The 18,837-nt window shown below is 36.8% G+C and overlaps 1 protein-coding gene across 1 annotated transcript in view; it reads right to left on the bottom strand.

Annotated features, from left to right (window-relative positions):
- The window catches only part of GALNTL6 (polypeptide N-acetylgalactosaminyltransferase like 6), a 1,218,638-nt gene that overhangs the window by 702,365 nt on the left and 497,436 nt on the right, over positions 1 to 18,837 (bottom strand). The window contains exon 3 of the mRNA XM_047761406.1: positions 13,201 to 13,339. Within this exon, the coding sequence (XP_047617362.1) occupies positions 13,201 to 13,339 (139 nt within the window). The remainder of the gene's footprint in view (positions 1 to 13,200; positions 13,340 to 18,837) is intronic.

Genomic DNA, 18,837 nt, shown 5'->3' on the forward strand with positions numbered 1-18,837 from the left:
TTCAGGATTCTCAATTATATTCTGTTCATCTCTATGTCTATCCCTATACTACATTATCTTTATTACTGGCTTAGTAATACATTTGTAATCGGAAATGTGTATCATCCTATTTTGTTGCTATTCTTCAGGATTATTTTGGCTGTTCAGTATTAAAAAACAGTTAGAGATTATAATGAATTAGAATAAATACATTTAAAATAGAAAAGATCTAGGAATATATTTTACATCTATTGAGAAAAAATTCTTTTTAAAATTAGTAACATTTTGGCATATTTGTTTCTAGTGTTTTTCTTTTTTAATTTTTGACATAATATTGTATTAGTTTCAGATGTACAGTGAAGTGAGTCAGTTATACATATAAATGTATCCATTCTTTTTTCCCATATAGGTTATTACAAACTATTAAGTAGATTTCCCTATAGTATACAGTATGTTCTTTTTAATCATCTATTTTACACAGTAGTGTATATATGTTATTCCCGCCCTCACAATTCCTCCCTCCCTCAACGGTTTCACTTACGGTAACCCTAATATTGGTTTTGAAATCTGTGAGCTTTTTCTGTTTTATGAGCAAGTTCTTTTGTGTCATTTTCATTATGTTCCACATATAAAGTGATATCATATTTGTCTTTGTCTTAACATAACTCAGTTCAATAGTCTCTAGGTCCATCTATGTTGCTGCAAACGGCATTATTTCATTCTTTTTTATGGCTGAGTAATACTCCATTGCATTATATGTACCATATCTTCTTTATCCATTCTTCTGTCAATGGACATTTAGGTTGCTTCCATGTCCTGGCTATTGTAAATAGTGCTACAATGAACATAAGAGTACATGCATCTTTTTTTTTTCATTTTTTCCATTTTTTTGTTTTTTTAGGGCCACACCCACAGCATATGGAAGTTCCCAGACTAGGGGTCAAACAGGAGTGGTAGCCTGCTGGCCTACACCACAGCCACAGCAACGCCAGATCCAAGCTGTGTCTGGAACCTATACCACAACTCACAGCAACTCAGGATCCTTAACCCACTGAGTGAGGCCAGGGATTGAACTTTCATCCTTATGGGTGCTAGTCAGATTCATTTTCACTGAGCCACAACAGGAATTCCCATGTATCTCTTTCAGTTTTTGTTTTGTCGAGATAGATGCTCAGGAGTGGGATTACTGGACTATATAGTAAATTCTACATTTAGTTTTCTGAGGAATCTCCATACTGTCATTCATAATGGCTACACCAATTTACATTTCCACCAATGGTGAAGGAGGGTTACCTATTCTCCACACCCTTTCCAGCATCTACTATTTGTAGACTGTTTGATGATGGCCATTCTGACTGGTATGAGGTAATACCTCATTGTAGTTATGACTTGCATTTATCCAATAATTAGTAATGTTGAGATCTTTCATGTGTTTTTTTTGACCATTTGGGGAGAAATGCCTTTTTATATCTTCTGCCATTTTTTGATTAAGGGTTTTTTATTTGTTCGTTTGCTTTTTTTGACATAAAAGTGCATGAGATGCTTGTTTATTTTAGAGATAAATCCCTTGTTGGTTGCTTCATTTGCAAAGATTTTATCCCATTGTTTTGTTTATGGTTTCCTTTGCTGTGCAAAAACTTTTACGTTTAATTAGGTCCCATTGGTTTATTTATTTTTAAATTTTCATTATTCTAGGCAGTAGATCAGATCAAGATATTGCCGCAATTTGTGTCAAAGAGTGTTCTACCTATGATTTCCTCTAGCATTTTATAGTATCTGGCCTTCCAGTTAGGTCCTTCATCTATTTTGAGTTTATTTATTGTGTATGGTGTTAGAGAATGTTCTAAATAACTAAAGAATAAAAAAACATATGATCATTTCAATAGATGTATAAAAAGCTTTTGACAAAATTCAACACCCGTTTCTGATAAAAACTCTCCAGAAAGAGGGGCATAGAGGGAACATGCCAAGCTTATCTCATGGGTAATGAGTTTCTTAAAAAAAACTGTTTAAAGCCTCCAGATGATGTTACTTTTTAAATAATACAGTCATAACCTCCGTAAGGAAGAAAAATACCCATGTGGTACTTTGATAAAAGTAAAAGATAAGAATTTTTCTCCTCAATGACATAAAGTTTACAGTGTGTTATTTCCAGGAAATTTTGGTTGGCAGAATGTTGGGGGAAGAAGTTGTGGGAAATGTTTGTCCTTATTCATTGATTATGAGTAGCCATTAACATGGCTGACTATCTGTGGGTAGCAACTGAAGTTTTTAAAAGAAAAATTGCCTAATAAGGGAAGGACAGTGGTGAAAGTGGACATCCTTTTCTTGTTCAACATAGTTTTGGAAGTCTTAGCCATGGTAATCAGAAAAGGAAAAGAAATAAAAGGAATCCAAATTGGAAAGGAAGTAAAACTATCATGGTTTGCAGATGACATGCTATTCATAAAAAAATCCTAAAGACGCTAGCAGAACACTGCTATAGCTTATCAATGAATTCAGTAAAACTGCATGATACACAATTAATGCACAGAATTTTCTTGCATTTCTATATAATAACAATGAAATATCAGAAAAAGAAATTAGGGAAACAATCCCATCAAAAAGAATAAAATATGATACCAATGAAAATTATGATACCAATGAAAGAAATCAAAGATAACACAAAAAGATGGAAAGATATACTATGCTCTTGGATTGGGAAGAATATTGTCAAAATGACTATACTACCCAAGACAATCTACAGATTCAATGCAATTTCTATCAAATTACCAGTGACATTCTCCACAGAACTAGAACAAAATATTTTAAAACTTTTATGGAAACACAAAAGACCCTGAATAGCCAAAGCAATATTGAAAAAGAAAAATGGAATGGGAGGAATCAGCTTCAGTCTATACTATAAAGCTACGGTCATCAAAACAATATGGTACTGGCACAAAAAACAGAAATATAGATCAATGGGACAGGAAAGAAAGCCCAGAAATAAACCCAAGCATCTATGGTCAACTACTCTATGGCAAAGGAGGCAAGAATATACAATGGAGAAAAGAAAGTCTCTTCATTAAGTAGTGCTGGGAAAACTGCACAGCTACATGTAATAGAATATTCCAGCTACACTGAGTTCCTGCAACTCCACTTGAATTTTATAATCAGCTAGTTGACATCTAAAGAGAAGCTGGCTGGGATGCCAAGAGGGTTTTTTTTTTTTTAATCTGTAGCTCATCTGGGAGTGTTCTGCCATCTTAATACTAACTCTTCTGATTCACAAACATGGGGTGTTTCTCCATTTCTTCAGTTTCCTTCCACAATGTTTTGTAGTTTTCAATGTATGTTGAATTTCTTTCATTCAGTTTACTCATAAGTATTTAATTCATTTTGAGTTGATGGTGAAGCACTTTCTTTACAGCTGTTTTTCAGATTATTCACTGCAAATATATAAAATGATTTTTGTAGGTTGATGTTCTACCCTAATAACTTGCTGACACTGGTCATTAGCTCTACTAGTTTTCCTAGTGGATTCCTGTGGTTTTCTATTTATAAGATTTTGTCATTGCCAGTAGAGAAGTTTTAACATTCCTTTTCAGTTTGAATCCCTTTACTTCTTTTTCTTGTCTAATTGCCTGGACTATATAGAACAATGTTGAATAGAGGCAGTGAGAATAGAGGTAAAAGTGGATCCCTTTTACCATGATCTTAAGGGCAATGTGTCCTGTCTTTCACCATGAAATATAACATTAGCTTTTCAAAAATTATAGAATTTCCCATGTTTTAAAGAAGCACACTTAAACGATTAATTGCTACGGCTTAGTTCATTAAATTTCCATGAGTGAAAGTATAAAGAAGAAGGGAGCAAATTTAGAATTCCTATTGCAGGATTAATCTTACAGAACAAAATGCATCATTACATCAATATTCATTTTCTTTAAGGAATTAAAAATGTGACTCTATTTCTGTTTCTCCAACTTATGCTTTCAGTTTTATTTATTTGATCCTATCATGTTATAAGGTTACCAAGGATCTACTCTGAAATATAATAGACATGATTCTGACTAGAGGCTATTTTTAGAAGGTTTTGGGTGTGTGCACAACTTTTCCTTTGCATTCTTTTAGATGCCTATGCCCATGTGTTCAGCCCATTCCACCTCTCAAAGAATCTGCTTTATGATCAGTCATTCACTCCAAAGATAAATGCCTGACAACAGATACTGAATTGTAATCTATCCTTGGAGGATTTTCATTTCAAAAGGGAAACATCTTTAGTCATAGTGATAATATCTCTCCCATGTCTTCCAGGCTTTAGTCAATGAAAGAGATATGTCTGTGCATTCTGGCTGCTGTTCTATCAAGGCTTTTCTTTAGTGACGCTTAGAAACACACTCATGCACTAATGTCTACACTAGTTTGCATAAGCTGGCTTTCAAAAAATAGTAAAGGGTACTCGCATAACTGTTTTCAAATGTTATTTCTTCTCTATTGTTCCTGATCATTCCTCCCTCAATCTATTGATTATGATTTAACTGTTTTTTTTTCTTTTTTCAGTCATATTTAGACAGATACTAGGCTGGAATTGTGTTTGATTCAAAAGATACATTTCCCACCTCCCCCTGTGGCAATATTCACCCCTGACTGGAATGCATAAGACTTTTAGCTTAATTTGGTTCAGAATTTACTTGTAAACGTGTTGAAAAAAAAAAGGTACTTAACTTTTCAAATAAATCATAATGGAAACATGAAAGGAAGCTAGTGCTTCCCAAATTTGTATGCAGCCTTTGAAACTGAGAAATTAAAAAAATCCTTGCACATTTCTAAATGGTTGACCTCAAACATTTATATGAATGAGTGCTAGCATTCCATAGCCCAAAGTCAAAACAGGTAAATCATACTTTTCTATTTCATGTAAAATTAAAATTAATACCATTAATTCTATTCACTAAACCATATTTAAAACAAATTGGACATATATAATTATTTTTCCTGATTCACTAAACCATATTTAAAACAAATTGGACATATATAATTATTTTTCCTGATAAACTCAAAATTGATCCATACATAGATACATGAAGAAACTACACCTTGACTTAGTAAAGTGGATGAATAAATTCAAAATCATAGATTGCCTGGTTCAGTGTAAGAGTACAAGCCATGAAAGTTCTCTTATCTCCATAAACTTATCTTTCTTTTCACCCTGCTATGAATCTAAAATTCTTTTTTCAACCACGCACACAGTCCTCGACAAAGGGCAGCTGTTAGATTAACACTCCAGGCTCTCTGGAAACAGGAGACATACGATGGCTGAGTTTGAGTTACAGAGCTTATCATGCTTGGCTCAGCTTCTGCTTCATTTTTCTATCTGGGAACCCATTTGCGTGCAGAGAGCAGACAACTCCCTCTGCCCTCCAGGCCCTAAGTTGTACAACTGTCCTTTTGTTGTCAGCAATGCCTGAGGCTTGAGGGCTGAATGTGCCTCACTCTGGAGTATTTGATTTTTTTTTTCTCTCTTTTCTTTTTAGGGCTGCACCTGCAGCATATGGACATTCTCAGGCTAGAGACTGAATCAGAGCAGTAACTGCTGTTCAGCAACACAGCCATAGCAATGCAGAATCTGGGCCGCATCTGTGAACCATGCTGCAGTTTGTGGCAATTCATGATCCTTAACCCACTGAGCAGGGAACAGATAGAACCTGAATCCTCATGGATATTATGTCAGGTTCTTACTTCACTGAGCCACAATGGGAACTCCTCACTCTGGAGTTTGATATTAGGAATCACACGTCTAAACCACAACCGCCAATAGGATCTTATCAGTAACAAAGGTACTATTTTACTTCCAAACCATTACTGGGACAATCTCTCAGGTGGTTCTGAAATTTCCCAGGGGACAGGGTTGTGATAATGAGACTGTGAACAAGCCCCTGAGTTCTTGTGTTTTGAAGTAAAAGGCTTCTCCTTTAGCTTCCCAAGTCTCCCTTCATCTCAAAGGCTGACTCAAGAGTTAACGAAGAGGATGTTTGCATCTATGTTCATCAGTGAAACTGGCCTATAGTTGTCTTTTTTTATGATTGTCTGGTATCAAGGTGATTTTTTTTGGTATCAAGGTGATGGTGGCCTCATAGAATGAGTTTGGGAGTATCCCTTCCTCTGCAATTTTTTGGAATAGTTTCAGAAGTATAGGTATTAGCTCTTCTCTAAATATTTGATAGAATTCGAGTGTGAAGCCACAGGGTCCTGGATTTTTGTTTGTTGGAAGTTTTTAAATCACAGCTTCACTTTCAGTTCTTGTGACTGGTCCCTTCATCTTTTCTATTTCAACTTGGTTTAGTTTTGAAAGATTGTACCTTTCTAAGAATTTTCAAAAATCCTCAACAACATACTAGCAAACCAAATTCAACAATACATTAAAAGGATTGTACATCATTAGCAAGTGGGATTTATCCCAGGGACACAAGTGTTCTTCAAAATCCACAAATCAATCATTGTGATACACCACATTAACAAACTGAAGAATAAAAACCATATGATCCTCTCAATAGATGCAGAAAAAGCCTTTGACAAAATCCAATACCCATTTCTGATAAAAAAAAAAAAAAAACCCTGCAGAAAGTGGCCATAGAGGGAATCTACCTCAACATCATAAAGGCCATATATGACAAACCCACAGTGAACATCATTCTCAATGGTGAAAAGCTGAAAGAATTCCCAATGAGATCAGGAACTGGACAAGGATGTCTGCTCTCACCACTACTATTCAACATAGTTTTGGAAGTCCTAACCACAGAAACAGGAGAAGTAAAAGAGGATAAAAGAAATCCAAATTGGAAAGGAAGACATAAAACTATCACTATTTGCAGATGACATGATACTATAGCTAGAGAATCCTAAAGACTTTACCAGAAAACTCTTAGACCTCATCCATGAATTTGGCAATGTCACAGGATTCAAAATTAATACACAGAAATTGACAGCATTTCTATACACTAACAATGAAAGATCAGAGAGAATTTAGGGAAGCAATCCTGTTTGCCAAGGCATCCAAAAGAATAAATACCTAGGAGTAAACCTACCTCAAGAGACAAAAGACGTGTACTCTGAAAACTATAAGACACTGATGAAAGAAATCAAAGATGACACAAAGAGGTGGAAAGACATACCATGCTCTTGGATTGGAAGAGTCAATATTATCAAAAGGACTATACTACCCAAGGCAATCTACAGAGTCAATGCAATCCCTATCACATTATCAAGTACATTTTTCTCAGAACTTGAACAAAATATTTTAAAGTTTGTTTGGAAGCACAAAAGTCCCAGAATAGCCAAAGACATCCTGAAAAAGAAAAATGGAGCTGGAGGAATCAGACTCCTTGACTTCAGACTACACTACAAAGCAACAGTCCTCAAAACCATATGGTGCTATCACAAAAACAGAAATATAGATCAGGGGAACAGGATAGAAATCCCAGAATTAAATCCATGCACCTACAGCCAACTAATCTATGACAAAGGAGGCAAGAATACACAATGGAGAAAAGACAGCCTGTTCAATAAGTGGTGCTGGGAAAACTGGACAGCCACATGGAAAGGAATGACATTAGAACACTCCCTAACACCAGACACAAAAATAAGCTCCAAATGGATTAAAGACCTAGATATAAGCCCAGCTACTACAAAACTCTTAGAGGAAAACATAGGCCAAACACTCTCTGACATAAATGACAGCAACATCTTCTCAGAACTACCTCTTAGAGTCATGACAGTAAAAACAAAAATAAACAAATGGGACCTAATTAAACTTAAAAGTTTCTGCACAGCAAAGGAAACCCTAAACAAAACGAAAAGACAACTCACAGAATGGGAGAAAATCTTTGCAAGTGCATCCACTGACAAGGGATTAATCTCCAAAATTTATAAAATACTTTCTATAGCTCCATACCAAAAAAACAAACAATCCTATCAAAAAACTGGCAGAAGATCTAAACTCACAATTCTCCAAAGAAGACATACAGATGGCCAAAAAACACATGAAAAGATGTTCAACATCACTCAGTATTAGAGAAATGCAAATCAAAACCACTGTGAGGTCTACCTTACACCAGCCAGAATGGCCATCATCAAAAAATCTTCAAACAATAAGTGCTGGAGAGGGTGTGTGCCTCATCCCCACATACTCAGTAATAGAGCAAAAGGGAACCCTATTACACTGTTGGTGGGATTGCAAATTGGTGCAACCACTGTGGAAAACGGTATGGAGACCTCTCAGAAAACTAAAAATAGAACTACCATTTGATCCAGCAATCCCACTCCTGGGCATCTATCCAGAGAAAACTATGACTCGCAAAGACACATGTATTTCGATGTTCATTGCAGCACTATTTGCAATAGCCAAGACATGGAAACAACCTAAATGTCCACCAACAGAAGGGGGGATCAAGAAGATGTGGTACATATACATGATGGAATATTACTTAGCCATTAAAAGGAATGAAACACTGGCATTTTTAGCAACATGGATGGACCTAGAAAATATCGTGCTAGGTGAAGTCAGTCAGACAATGAGATACCAACATCAAATGCTTTCACTGATATGTGGAATCTGAAGAAAGGACACAATTAACTTCTTTGCAGAACAGATACAGATTCACAGACTTTGAAAAACTTATGGTTTCCAAAGGAGACAGTTTGGGGGGTGGGGGAATGCATTGGGTTTTTGGGATGGAAATCCTATAAAACTGGATTGTGATGATCATTGTACAACTATAAATGTAATAAATTCATTGAATTATAAAAAAGTTAATGATTAGGAAATATTGTTATAGCTAAAAACTAGTTAAAACAGTCTCCATTATATTATGTACTGCCTTTCCCACTAACTTGTTACTAATGGTTACTGTCTAATTACAGTTATATTGCACCTGGCATTTTCTTTTCCTTTGAAACACTCCCTAACCCCCCTTCCTTTTGTGAGTAATCCTCATTGCAGAAAGAAGGTCAAGGTGGGATAACCCAAAGATCAACAGAAACCATCACCAGACCATTTGATTCTGGCCTTGATATTTTGAAATGATCTATGGAGGAAGAAGAATGCAGGTACACTTATCCTTATCAACAGTCTGTTTTTTTCAAACTAAACCTATAAAACCCACTGCTATCCCCTCTCAAGGGAGGACATAGTTTGGAGGTGTTAGCCCGCTGTGGCCTCCTTTGCCTGGCAAAGCAATAAAGCTGATCTTTCTGCTTAGAAAAAAATGTGTCTGTGACTTAATTGGTGCCAGTGTACAGAAGCCAGTTTCAGCTACAATAACTGCAACACTGCAGAAAGCAATCACATAATAATCAATGACAAGAGGTTGTAAAAATTCTCCTAAATTTTCTCCAGAGATGAGCTATCTCAGAACTTTCTCTCAAAATTCAATATCTTGTTTGTTACCAAAGGCATGAAGCTAAAATTTCCCTATCTTGGGACTATAAATGAAAGGAAAAGTCACAATTCAGAATAGATCTACTTTAACTCAAAAATATCCCAACTCCTCAGCCACCTTATAAGTGCATCTTAATTAATGTGTGTGGACATGAATAGTTACCTATATTCTTTTTCAAACAGCAAAACATGTATCTCATATCAATGATGCATTTACCTGAATTCTCTTCAAAGCTGACCTCAACTTTGCTATTATACATGACTTACATATATTCTAATCACATGTACTTCCTATTTTTATACATGTAATTTCTTCTTATTACAAATTATATTATATTTGGAGAGGATTTGTAATAACAGCTGAATGACTTATTCAGGGAGTAAATTCTTGCTCAAATATTCTTCAATTTTATCTTTCTAACTATATGTTCAAGCATGAGTTTATCAGAATTTCTTTTCTATGCAGGTCATCCTTCAATGATTTTCTTTCCCCTTATTTTGTATGTATTTTGTACTCTAAATACATGTTTTATATTTTCCACCTTTGAAATGGAAGTCAAAATAAGATGCTCTAGAGCATACAAAGGTGTGGCATCCCCATGGGTGACTGAATGTAAAGAAAATGCATAATTGATATGCAGCTGATAAAAACTGAAGTGTAAAATAAAGCCAGGCCAGCCAGGTATCAATTTGTCATGCAGAAGCTCTCACAATATAATTCTTACTGACATTGCATTAGATAAAATGGAAAGATAAGACGTTCTAAGCACAGGTTGAACTCAGGTTGCTCTCAGATTGAACCCAGGTACTCAGGGTATAGATTTAATTAGGAAGTAACTCAAGAAAGCAGTGAGTATTTAAAATGCATAGATATGTCTCCAAAAAAAAAAAAAAATACAAAAGTTAACCAAAAGTGTAAGGCTCTGAAAGAAGAGGTAGAAAATTTGACCATTCAAAGCATAGATGGCATGAAAAATGAAAATATATCTTACAAGAGAGGGAGATGCTAAAAATACTTTGAAAAAAATAAGAAATTTAAAATGTAGATTGAGATTTATTAGGATATAAGTAAAAATGATCTTATCCTGCACACACTGAAATTATGGCACACATGGCAAATGACTTTCCTCTATTTTTCCGACTTAATGGGAATCTTTTATCAACTCAATGAAATAACAAAGCCAAAAAACAAACAAAAAAAAAGCTGTTCATTTTTATACCAGTGAAAAAGTAAGGAGGAGAACTAAGTGGCTCTTGGTGTCTTGAAGGCAGGACCCTGAAAAAAAATCATAGGTAGCATTTCATTTCCTTCCTTCACTGCCGAGAATTAGATCATGGACTTAGTAGTAAGGAGTAGGAAAAATCTGGATTGAGATTTCTGAAATTATTCATGTTCTGAATACTCTTCACAGTGGACTACAATGTACACTGGCATAAACAGAGAGAGTGCCCTGTAGCCTACAAGAGTGCAGTAAGAACCACGATGGTGTGTCTTGGAATGAAGATCAAGTTCAGCAAAACTGCAAGATAGTGCTCCCAGATACTGTTCATTACAAAATCCTAAAGTAAAGAAAAAATAAACTCTTTATCTTCTGGCATTCCAAGCCAGTAGTTTGAACTGGCTGACTGCAAAGACCAAGTTTCTCGGAACTGTTAAGTTTGATTTAAAAAGTCCCTCAAAGTTTGCATTCTCTTCCATAAACAAGCTGTGGTCAATTACCTGTAGCCTCGTTAAATTAATAACACAGGAATATTTGTCTGGCTGCTTTTATAATTTCAAGGACAGAGTCGCATACTCTTGTGATTATTATCTGTGCCTGCATTTTGAGAAGCATGACAAGATCAAAAGCATAGGACTTTAAGTGGTTGGGTCCCTGGAAGACTTTCTTCGGCTCTTGGTTTCCTGCAAGCAGGACCCTGACAAAAGCAGAGGTAGCATCGCATTTCCTTCCTGCACAGCTGAGAGTCAGATCCTGGATTAAGTAAACTACCATTCCTGGTAGTCTCACACTGAAGATTTTGCTAGCATCCTTCTCCAATCCTCTGTTAAGTTTGCTGTGTTTTGTTTTGTTTTCCCTATCTTTCTTTCTTTCTTGTATTATTTTACTAGGTGTCTGTACTATTGAATATCTAGCCTCAGTAAATAAGAATATGGTCACACCCCATATTTTAGCCACATTTTTCTACCCTAACATTTAGAAAAATACTCTCTGATACTATACACTCAGTAGTTCTGATAAAAATTTCAAAATAGTTTTCTTTCCCTTTTTCCAATTTCTTTTCCATTATTGCCTAAGAAGATTTTTTCTCAAAAGGTGGGAGTTACACTAAAAATATACTCTCTGAGAAGAATGGGAACATCAGCCTTCTTTCGACTTGAGTGATTTTCTGCACTGTTTCCATCTGCAAATCTTTCCACTTGAAGGCACATTAAAAGACTGGAAGCATGGGGGTGGGGGAGGAGGTGGATGGAAATTATTCTCTGAACATATTTATTAAGCCAACAATGTAATTTAATGTATCTTTGATGGTGTGCAATTAGGTATTAAAATTTCTCATAACTAGAAATGTTCTTGGTCAGTGGGAATTACTGTAGACAATTTCAGGTAACATGGGAATAATTTTGCTACATAGAAGGCCTACACCAATATATAAAGCATTCAGTTTAGGGGAAAGTTGATTTTTTTTTCATATTATTCCTCTGCTTAACTATATTGGGGAATGCAAATATACATAAAACCTAAGGAGAAAACCAGAATTTTTTAAATATTTTAAAATAAATGTATACAGACACAATATACCAACTAAAAAAGAGTCCCCCAGACCATAATTTACTGATTTTTTTTCCCCTAAAGAGTTAATTATTTTTGCACAGAGTTTTATTTACTGCACAGTTCTGGTTTAATATAGATTACTGGTCCTATTTTCATTTATGTCCTTTATTTTCTGATTTTCTTTCTCTCACACTAATATTTCTAAGGAAATGTGAAGCACAGAGGTCAGTGTATTATGCTAGTTGGATAGATTTATCAAATATGCATGACAATTCCACAACTCCCAATTCTGATCACATCCTCTGGTTCTTGGCATGCTTTTGGCATCACATATACTAATAACAAAACAATTAACAGACTAGGAGTAAAAAGGACATTAAACAATGTTAGGATGAAATGGGGTGGACGAAGAGGGCTTTCAGCTAACTGTATGCAATATTCTTCTTGTTCCCCTTCAGACTATGCTATTTAGCCGCGATGCCATCAAAAACTGAACTCATTGTCAATTGACCAGCCACGAGCAGTTCATAAGTGACAGGAAAGGGAGAAACCAATTATTATCTTTAGATTTTGTATGCATACCTTTTAGGCACTTTCTACAGAAAAGGTAACAACAATGACACTGATATGGCCAATATAATAACGGAGTCAGTAAAAGGTACGCACAGGTAGATGAGTTCTAACAGCACTAATCGCCAGAGGAAAAGGTGTGCTTCACAAGGTACATGATCAAAGGACAAGGTATAGACATGATCGGAAAGTATTTCCTTTACAATGGAGCTCCAACAGCCAGCTCAATAGTGAAAAGGAGGATTAAATTTCAGAGACTTGATAGTTCCTCTTTTGCAATTTTAAAGGTTTTTCCAGTTTAAAAACACCTAAGATTATGGAATATAAATGTTTTTAATAAAATTATTAGGGCACGGTTTTCAGTTATGTATCTCACGGTGATAGACATTAAACATACTGACCCAAAAGAGACAAAGAAAAAAAAAAAATCACTCTCCTCGCAGGCGAGCCGATACTTACTTGGCGTGGCGGATATCCGGCAGGGACCTCTCTAGAGCAATATTGTTGCTGACAAAAATATTGAAACCGTTTTCCCTGTAAGCTGAGTCATCGTGGTCCTCTTCCGTGAGAGGGTAAGGTTTTCCGTGCTCACCCTTCCCTGCAGGAGAAAAGAAAAGGGGATCAGCCTCTGCACAGAAACCAGTGCAGGAGTTCCCTGCGGTGGCTGAGCAGTTAACGAACCCAACTAGGAACCATGAGGACCCGGTTCGCTCCCTGGCCTCACTCAACGGGTTAAGGATCCGGTGTTGCCCTGAGCTGTGGTAGGTCTCAGATGTGGCTCAGATCCCGCGCTGCACTGTTGTGGTAAAGGCCAGTAGCGGTAGCTCTGATTCCACCCCTAGCCTGGGAAACTCCATATGCTGAGAGTGCTACCCTAAAAAAGCAAAAAACAAACAAAAAAACACCATTTCATCTTCTAGAACAGATAATAAGACATGAATGTGTTTAGTCTCTGTTACTATGCTCCAAAGAGGCTCTAGAAGTCAGATTTGATTATACAGTATTTTTTATTTAGAAAAACAAAACACACTCATGATAAAATGCAAACACAGAATTAAAAAGTTTTAACATTACATTCCAGAAAAAAACACTGCAAAGATTTTAAGAGTATGTTTGCTACATTTATATGCAGATTATAATATAGCTACTGCTTTATAGCTTGACTTTATCCAACATAATTGCATAAAAAAGCCATCGTTTCATTGATTTCCAATGGGTATTTTTTTATTGTATCCCAATTCACATCATTCTACAGAAGATACCTTATTTCAGTCTTTCATATTATAAAACATGTTGAAATAAACATTTTATTATATATTCCTAGTTATGTATATTTGGAAGGGAGAGAATAATTTCTACTAACAGAATTGCTAGAATATCCACAGAGTGAGTAGTTAGTTTTTACACTTCCTCAGAGGCATTAGGTGATATTTGGAAATTTACTGGTGAAAATATGAATTTTCACTGCAGCTTGCCTACTCTTGATTACTAATGAAATTAATTGTACATACATATATCATTTATATTTCTGATGTTGTGAAATGATTGTTTAGAGACTTTAAAAAAACAACTTGTGGATTACCCACTGTGGTACAGTGGGTTAAAAATCTGACTGCAGAGGCTCTGGTTGCTGTGGAGGTTTGATCCCTGGGGTGCAGTGGATTGAAGAATTTGGTGTTGCCCCTGGACGATGGGTCACAGCCATGGCTTGGATTCAATCCCTGGCCCTGGAACTTCCATTAACTGCAGCTATGGCCATAAAAATCAAAAACAGCAAAACAAACAACATATTTATTTGCTTTAAAAGCAGTTTATATATTAAGCTTACCAAAGCTTGCTTTTTTATTTTTTTTTCTGTTTTTTTAGGGCCACACCCACAGCATATGGAGGTTCCCAGGCTAGGGGTCGAATTTGAGACAGCTGCCAGCCTATGCCACAGCCACAGTGACACCAGGTCCAAGCCACATCTGTGACCTACACCTCAGCTCAAGGCAATGCCAGATCTTTAACCCACTGAGCAAGGCCAGGGATCAAACCCACATCTTCATGGATACTGGTCAGATTTGTTTCCACTGAGCCTTGACGAGAACTCCCGGCTTTCTTAATTATGTTATGTCATATTTTCTAGGTTGGTTTCGTTTAAATCTACTTTAAGGCTTCTGTTTTCTGGTTCTGCAGGTAAGGACCTTGGAAGTTGCCACTCCGTCCTAATGACAAATAAAAAGCTGAACAGAATGAGAAATCAACCTCTCTTCTTGGACCTGTAGGAGAGGAGCAGACACAGGGCAGGCTACTGCCCAAGGCTGGAGAGACAGTTGGGATAAGGAGTTGAGGCTTACCAGAGCAGGAAGACCCCAAGAACCAGGACCGGGCAGGAGAGTCTCAGCTGGAAATGCCAGCCTGCTGAAGGCTCAGAGCAGACAAGTTGGTGAGGGAAAAACTCCAGGAGGCCCCAGTAATGCTGTGAGATTTCTCTCTAGGAGCTCAACCAGGTTCCCAGAATAAATGTTGCTGAAAAATTCTCTCGTGCTTCAGAGCACCCTGGGCTGCTTACTATAGCTTCCCTCAGGGGAAAAGAGTTAACCAGAACCCCACCCCCTCTGGTGTGTCCCTAGAGCCTAACTGACCTAAGTTAGAGAAACTCCTGCCTTCAGCCCACTCTCACGATCCTGGCCAACCCAAGCAGGGAGAAAATCCAGAGTCTCCTCCCCCACACCTCTAGGCTGCCTTGTGAAAGTCTATTTACAGCCGTTCCTTTTGTAATGTCCAGCTTTCCAGAAAGAAATGACAAGGCATGGCAAAAAGCAAAACCACAACTTGGAGAGAGCAGGCATCAGAACCAGGCATGGCAGGGATGCTGGAGCAAACAGACTGGGAATTGAAAACAACTGTGAGACAATTAGTGTCACCTGTGTTACACGTAAATAAACAATAGAGACTGATATTTTCAATAAGCATTGCCACAATCAGCAATTAGCTCTTGAACCTGGGGAAACTTTTAAAAGATCTCTCTCACGCCAGCGGCCCAATTAGCTGGAAAGGTCTTTTGACCTTATACGTTCTTGGATATGAACTAGATTTACAGGCCACTCCATAAATCCTATTTAATAAGAAAAGCATAGTGCATCATAGTCCTTACTTCTAGAATCAATTTTAATTGTTAAATTTAAATGCTCTAATGAAATGTATACCCACACCGGAGGCACCTTTTCAGTAATTTTTGTAGGTATTTTTAATGGTGAGCTTTTGGATTCAGCCACTTTTAAGACTACAGATTAAATAAAATTAAAGCTACACATGCATTCAGACAGCTGTCAATCGCAGGGAAATTTGTTTTCTTTGTGCAACAACTTAGTCTTCAGATGATAAACCTCTGGGAGGTAAGCCTTTTCCAATGAATGAGTGACACAAGAGTTAGACAACAAAACTTGTGAGCCACCAGTGAGGGCATTCTAGAAACATTCTAGAAGTTTCTTCATTGCAGTTGTGAGAAATTTAAAATTTTTATCTTCTTATGCACAGAGCTAGCCGTTTCTACAGCAAATGCTCTTAACTCAAATTGTCATCTGTAGAGCCTCAGGGTCTATGACATCTCCTGTGGTTTCATGTTCCTTTTGTTAAACAACAAAACAAAAAGCAAACAGCTCCAAACAAACAAAAGCGTATGTTGGAAAATGACATTCAAAGGTCTTTAGGGTAATTATTAGTCTGTAGATTTAGCTATTTATCACTTTAAAAATTCTAGTGTACTTTACCGTTATCATGGTGGATTCAAATCAGAGTCCTTTAAATATAAAAAAAAATAGTGTATGACCTGCTATGTTTAATAGGGGTTAAAGGTATAGTGAGATATTTTAAAGGATAAAAACATAAAAATTAAATACTACATATGAGCATACAAGTATTAAGCAGAAAAGCCCTAAGTGTTACAAATATGTCTCCGATCTTATATTATTCAAGGCACAGAGCCGAAGTTAACATGGAAATTTGGTTAATTTTCTCTTAGTGCACCTGATGCTGATCCTCCAGATGAAACTTTTTTTTAATGATTTTTTTTCCATTACAGCTGGTTTACAGTGTTCTGCCAATTTGCTACTGTACAGCAAGGTGACCCAGTCACACATACACATACACATCCTTTTTCTCACATTATCATGCTCCATCATAAGTGACTAGATATAGTTCCCAGTGTTACACAGCAGGATCTCATTGCTTATCCATTCCAAAGGCAATAGTTTGCATTTATTAACCCCAGATTCCCAGTCCATCACACTCCTTCCCCCTCCCCCTTGGCAACCACAAGTCTGTTCTCCATATCCATGATTTTCTTTTCTGTGGAAAAGTTCTTTGTGCCATATATTAGGTTCCAGATATAAGTGATATCATATGGTATTTGTCTTTCTCTTTCTGACGTACTTCACTTAGTATGAGAGTCTCTAGTTAGTTTGGCCATCTCATAAACTGGTGGGACTATCATTTTTTGAATGCTTATTGATTATCTATAATAGGCACGTCTGGGAAGGAAAAGCCTGAAAAAGCTAGAAATATACTCTGATTAGGAAGACACAGAGTGCTATACAGCCTAAATGTTTGTATTCTGTCAAAAACTTGTTATGTTGTAACTCCCAAGGTGAGGGCACATGGACATGGGGACTTTGGGAGGTGACCAGGCCAAGAGGAATTAGGACTCACAAATGGGATTACTGTGCTTATAAAAGAGACCTCAGAGACCCTTCCTCCTCCCACCACCACCAAGTGAGGAAAGAGGGAGAAGACACATATTTGGTCTATGAACAAGGAAGTGAGCCTCATCAGACACCAGATTTTCTAGTCCCTTAAACTTGGACCTCCCAGACTCCAGAAAAGTAACGACAAAGATTTCTGTTGTTTCGAAGCCACCCAGGTATTTTATGATAGCAGCTCAGATGAACTAAGATAGGGCAAACCTTTAAAATAGTTGTTGTGAAAAGGAAACAGTGTTTGTGGAAGGGATGGATAGTAAACACTATAAGAAATTAAAAATTGTGACAAACCGAGGAACTATGTATGGCTTAGAAGCTCCCAATCAGAAGTGAGTTTTCAGCTCAAACCTGAAGGAGGGTGGAGGATTTGCATTGTTTTAAGAGGTCTGGACCTGGGGATACTGCATGAGAAAAAAATGAGGTGAATGAATACCCATAAGAATTTCAAAACATGCTATTTAAAAATAATTATAAAACCTATCTAAGTAGATTGAGATCTCATAAAATAGAATGTTGAGAGATAAAAAATAGGCTTTTGTCAAAGGAAAAATCAATCCTGTGACAGACAGTTTGAAGTATTTTAACTTTTGCTTAGAAATAATTGAGTATAAGAATAATAAGGAAATCAGTGTTTTAACATTTTTTCTGAAGGTTTTTGAGGATAGGCAGTTGGGACGGGCAGGAATCGATGTTGTCAGGCCTTTGCTCAAATAGAATTCTCTTGGAGAGATTCTTCATAATCAAACTGTCCTAATCCAGCATGCAAGCATACCACACCCTCTCTAGGTCCCAAATCTGCTCTTCTTTTTACTATATCTTGTTTACAATTCTACATTTATGTTTTTACTTGTTAATCAACAATATCCCCATTGGGATTTAAGCTTCATAAAAGCAGGACCATTCTTCTTTGCCCCCAGACATCCTCAGAATGTAGAACGGTGCCTGCCCCAGAGCAGAAAACTCAAGAAATATTTTAGGAGTAGTATACAAATAAGGAAGTGATAGGGTTTGGGACTGTTACCCAGTGGAAATAAAGATATTCATTTATTTATTAAAAACCACATATTAAGCATCTACTCTGAGACCGGGGCTGGGAATTAAAGGATGGATTATCAGTGTTATTACATTTGACATCATGTCTAAGAGAAAGAAGTAAAAACAGACAATTGTGATTCAAATACAAGTGAAAATCTCTGAGGCTGTGAGGGATGGGGCTGAGTCTTGGTATCTCTGGCTGGTCCTGATCCCATGGCCTGTCCACCAGAGTTCCTAGGAGATGTCCACCAAAACAAACAAACAAAAAAACAATTGGAGTTCCGGTTGTGGCAATGGGGAAATGAGTCCGACTAGGAAC

This window comes from Phacochoerus africanus, chromosome 15, assembly GCF_016906955.1.
Source record: "Phacochoerus africanus isolate WHEZ1 chromosome 15, ROS_Pafr_v1, whole genome shotgun sequence".
In the NCBI taxonomy this organism is placed as follows: Eukaryota; Metazoa; Chordata; class Mammalia; order Artiodactyla; family Suidae; genus Phacochoerus; species Phacochoerus africanus.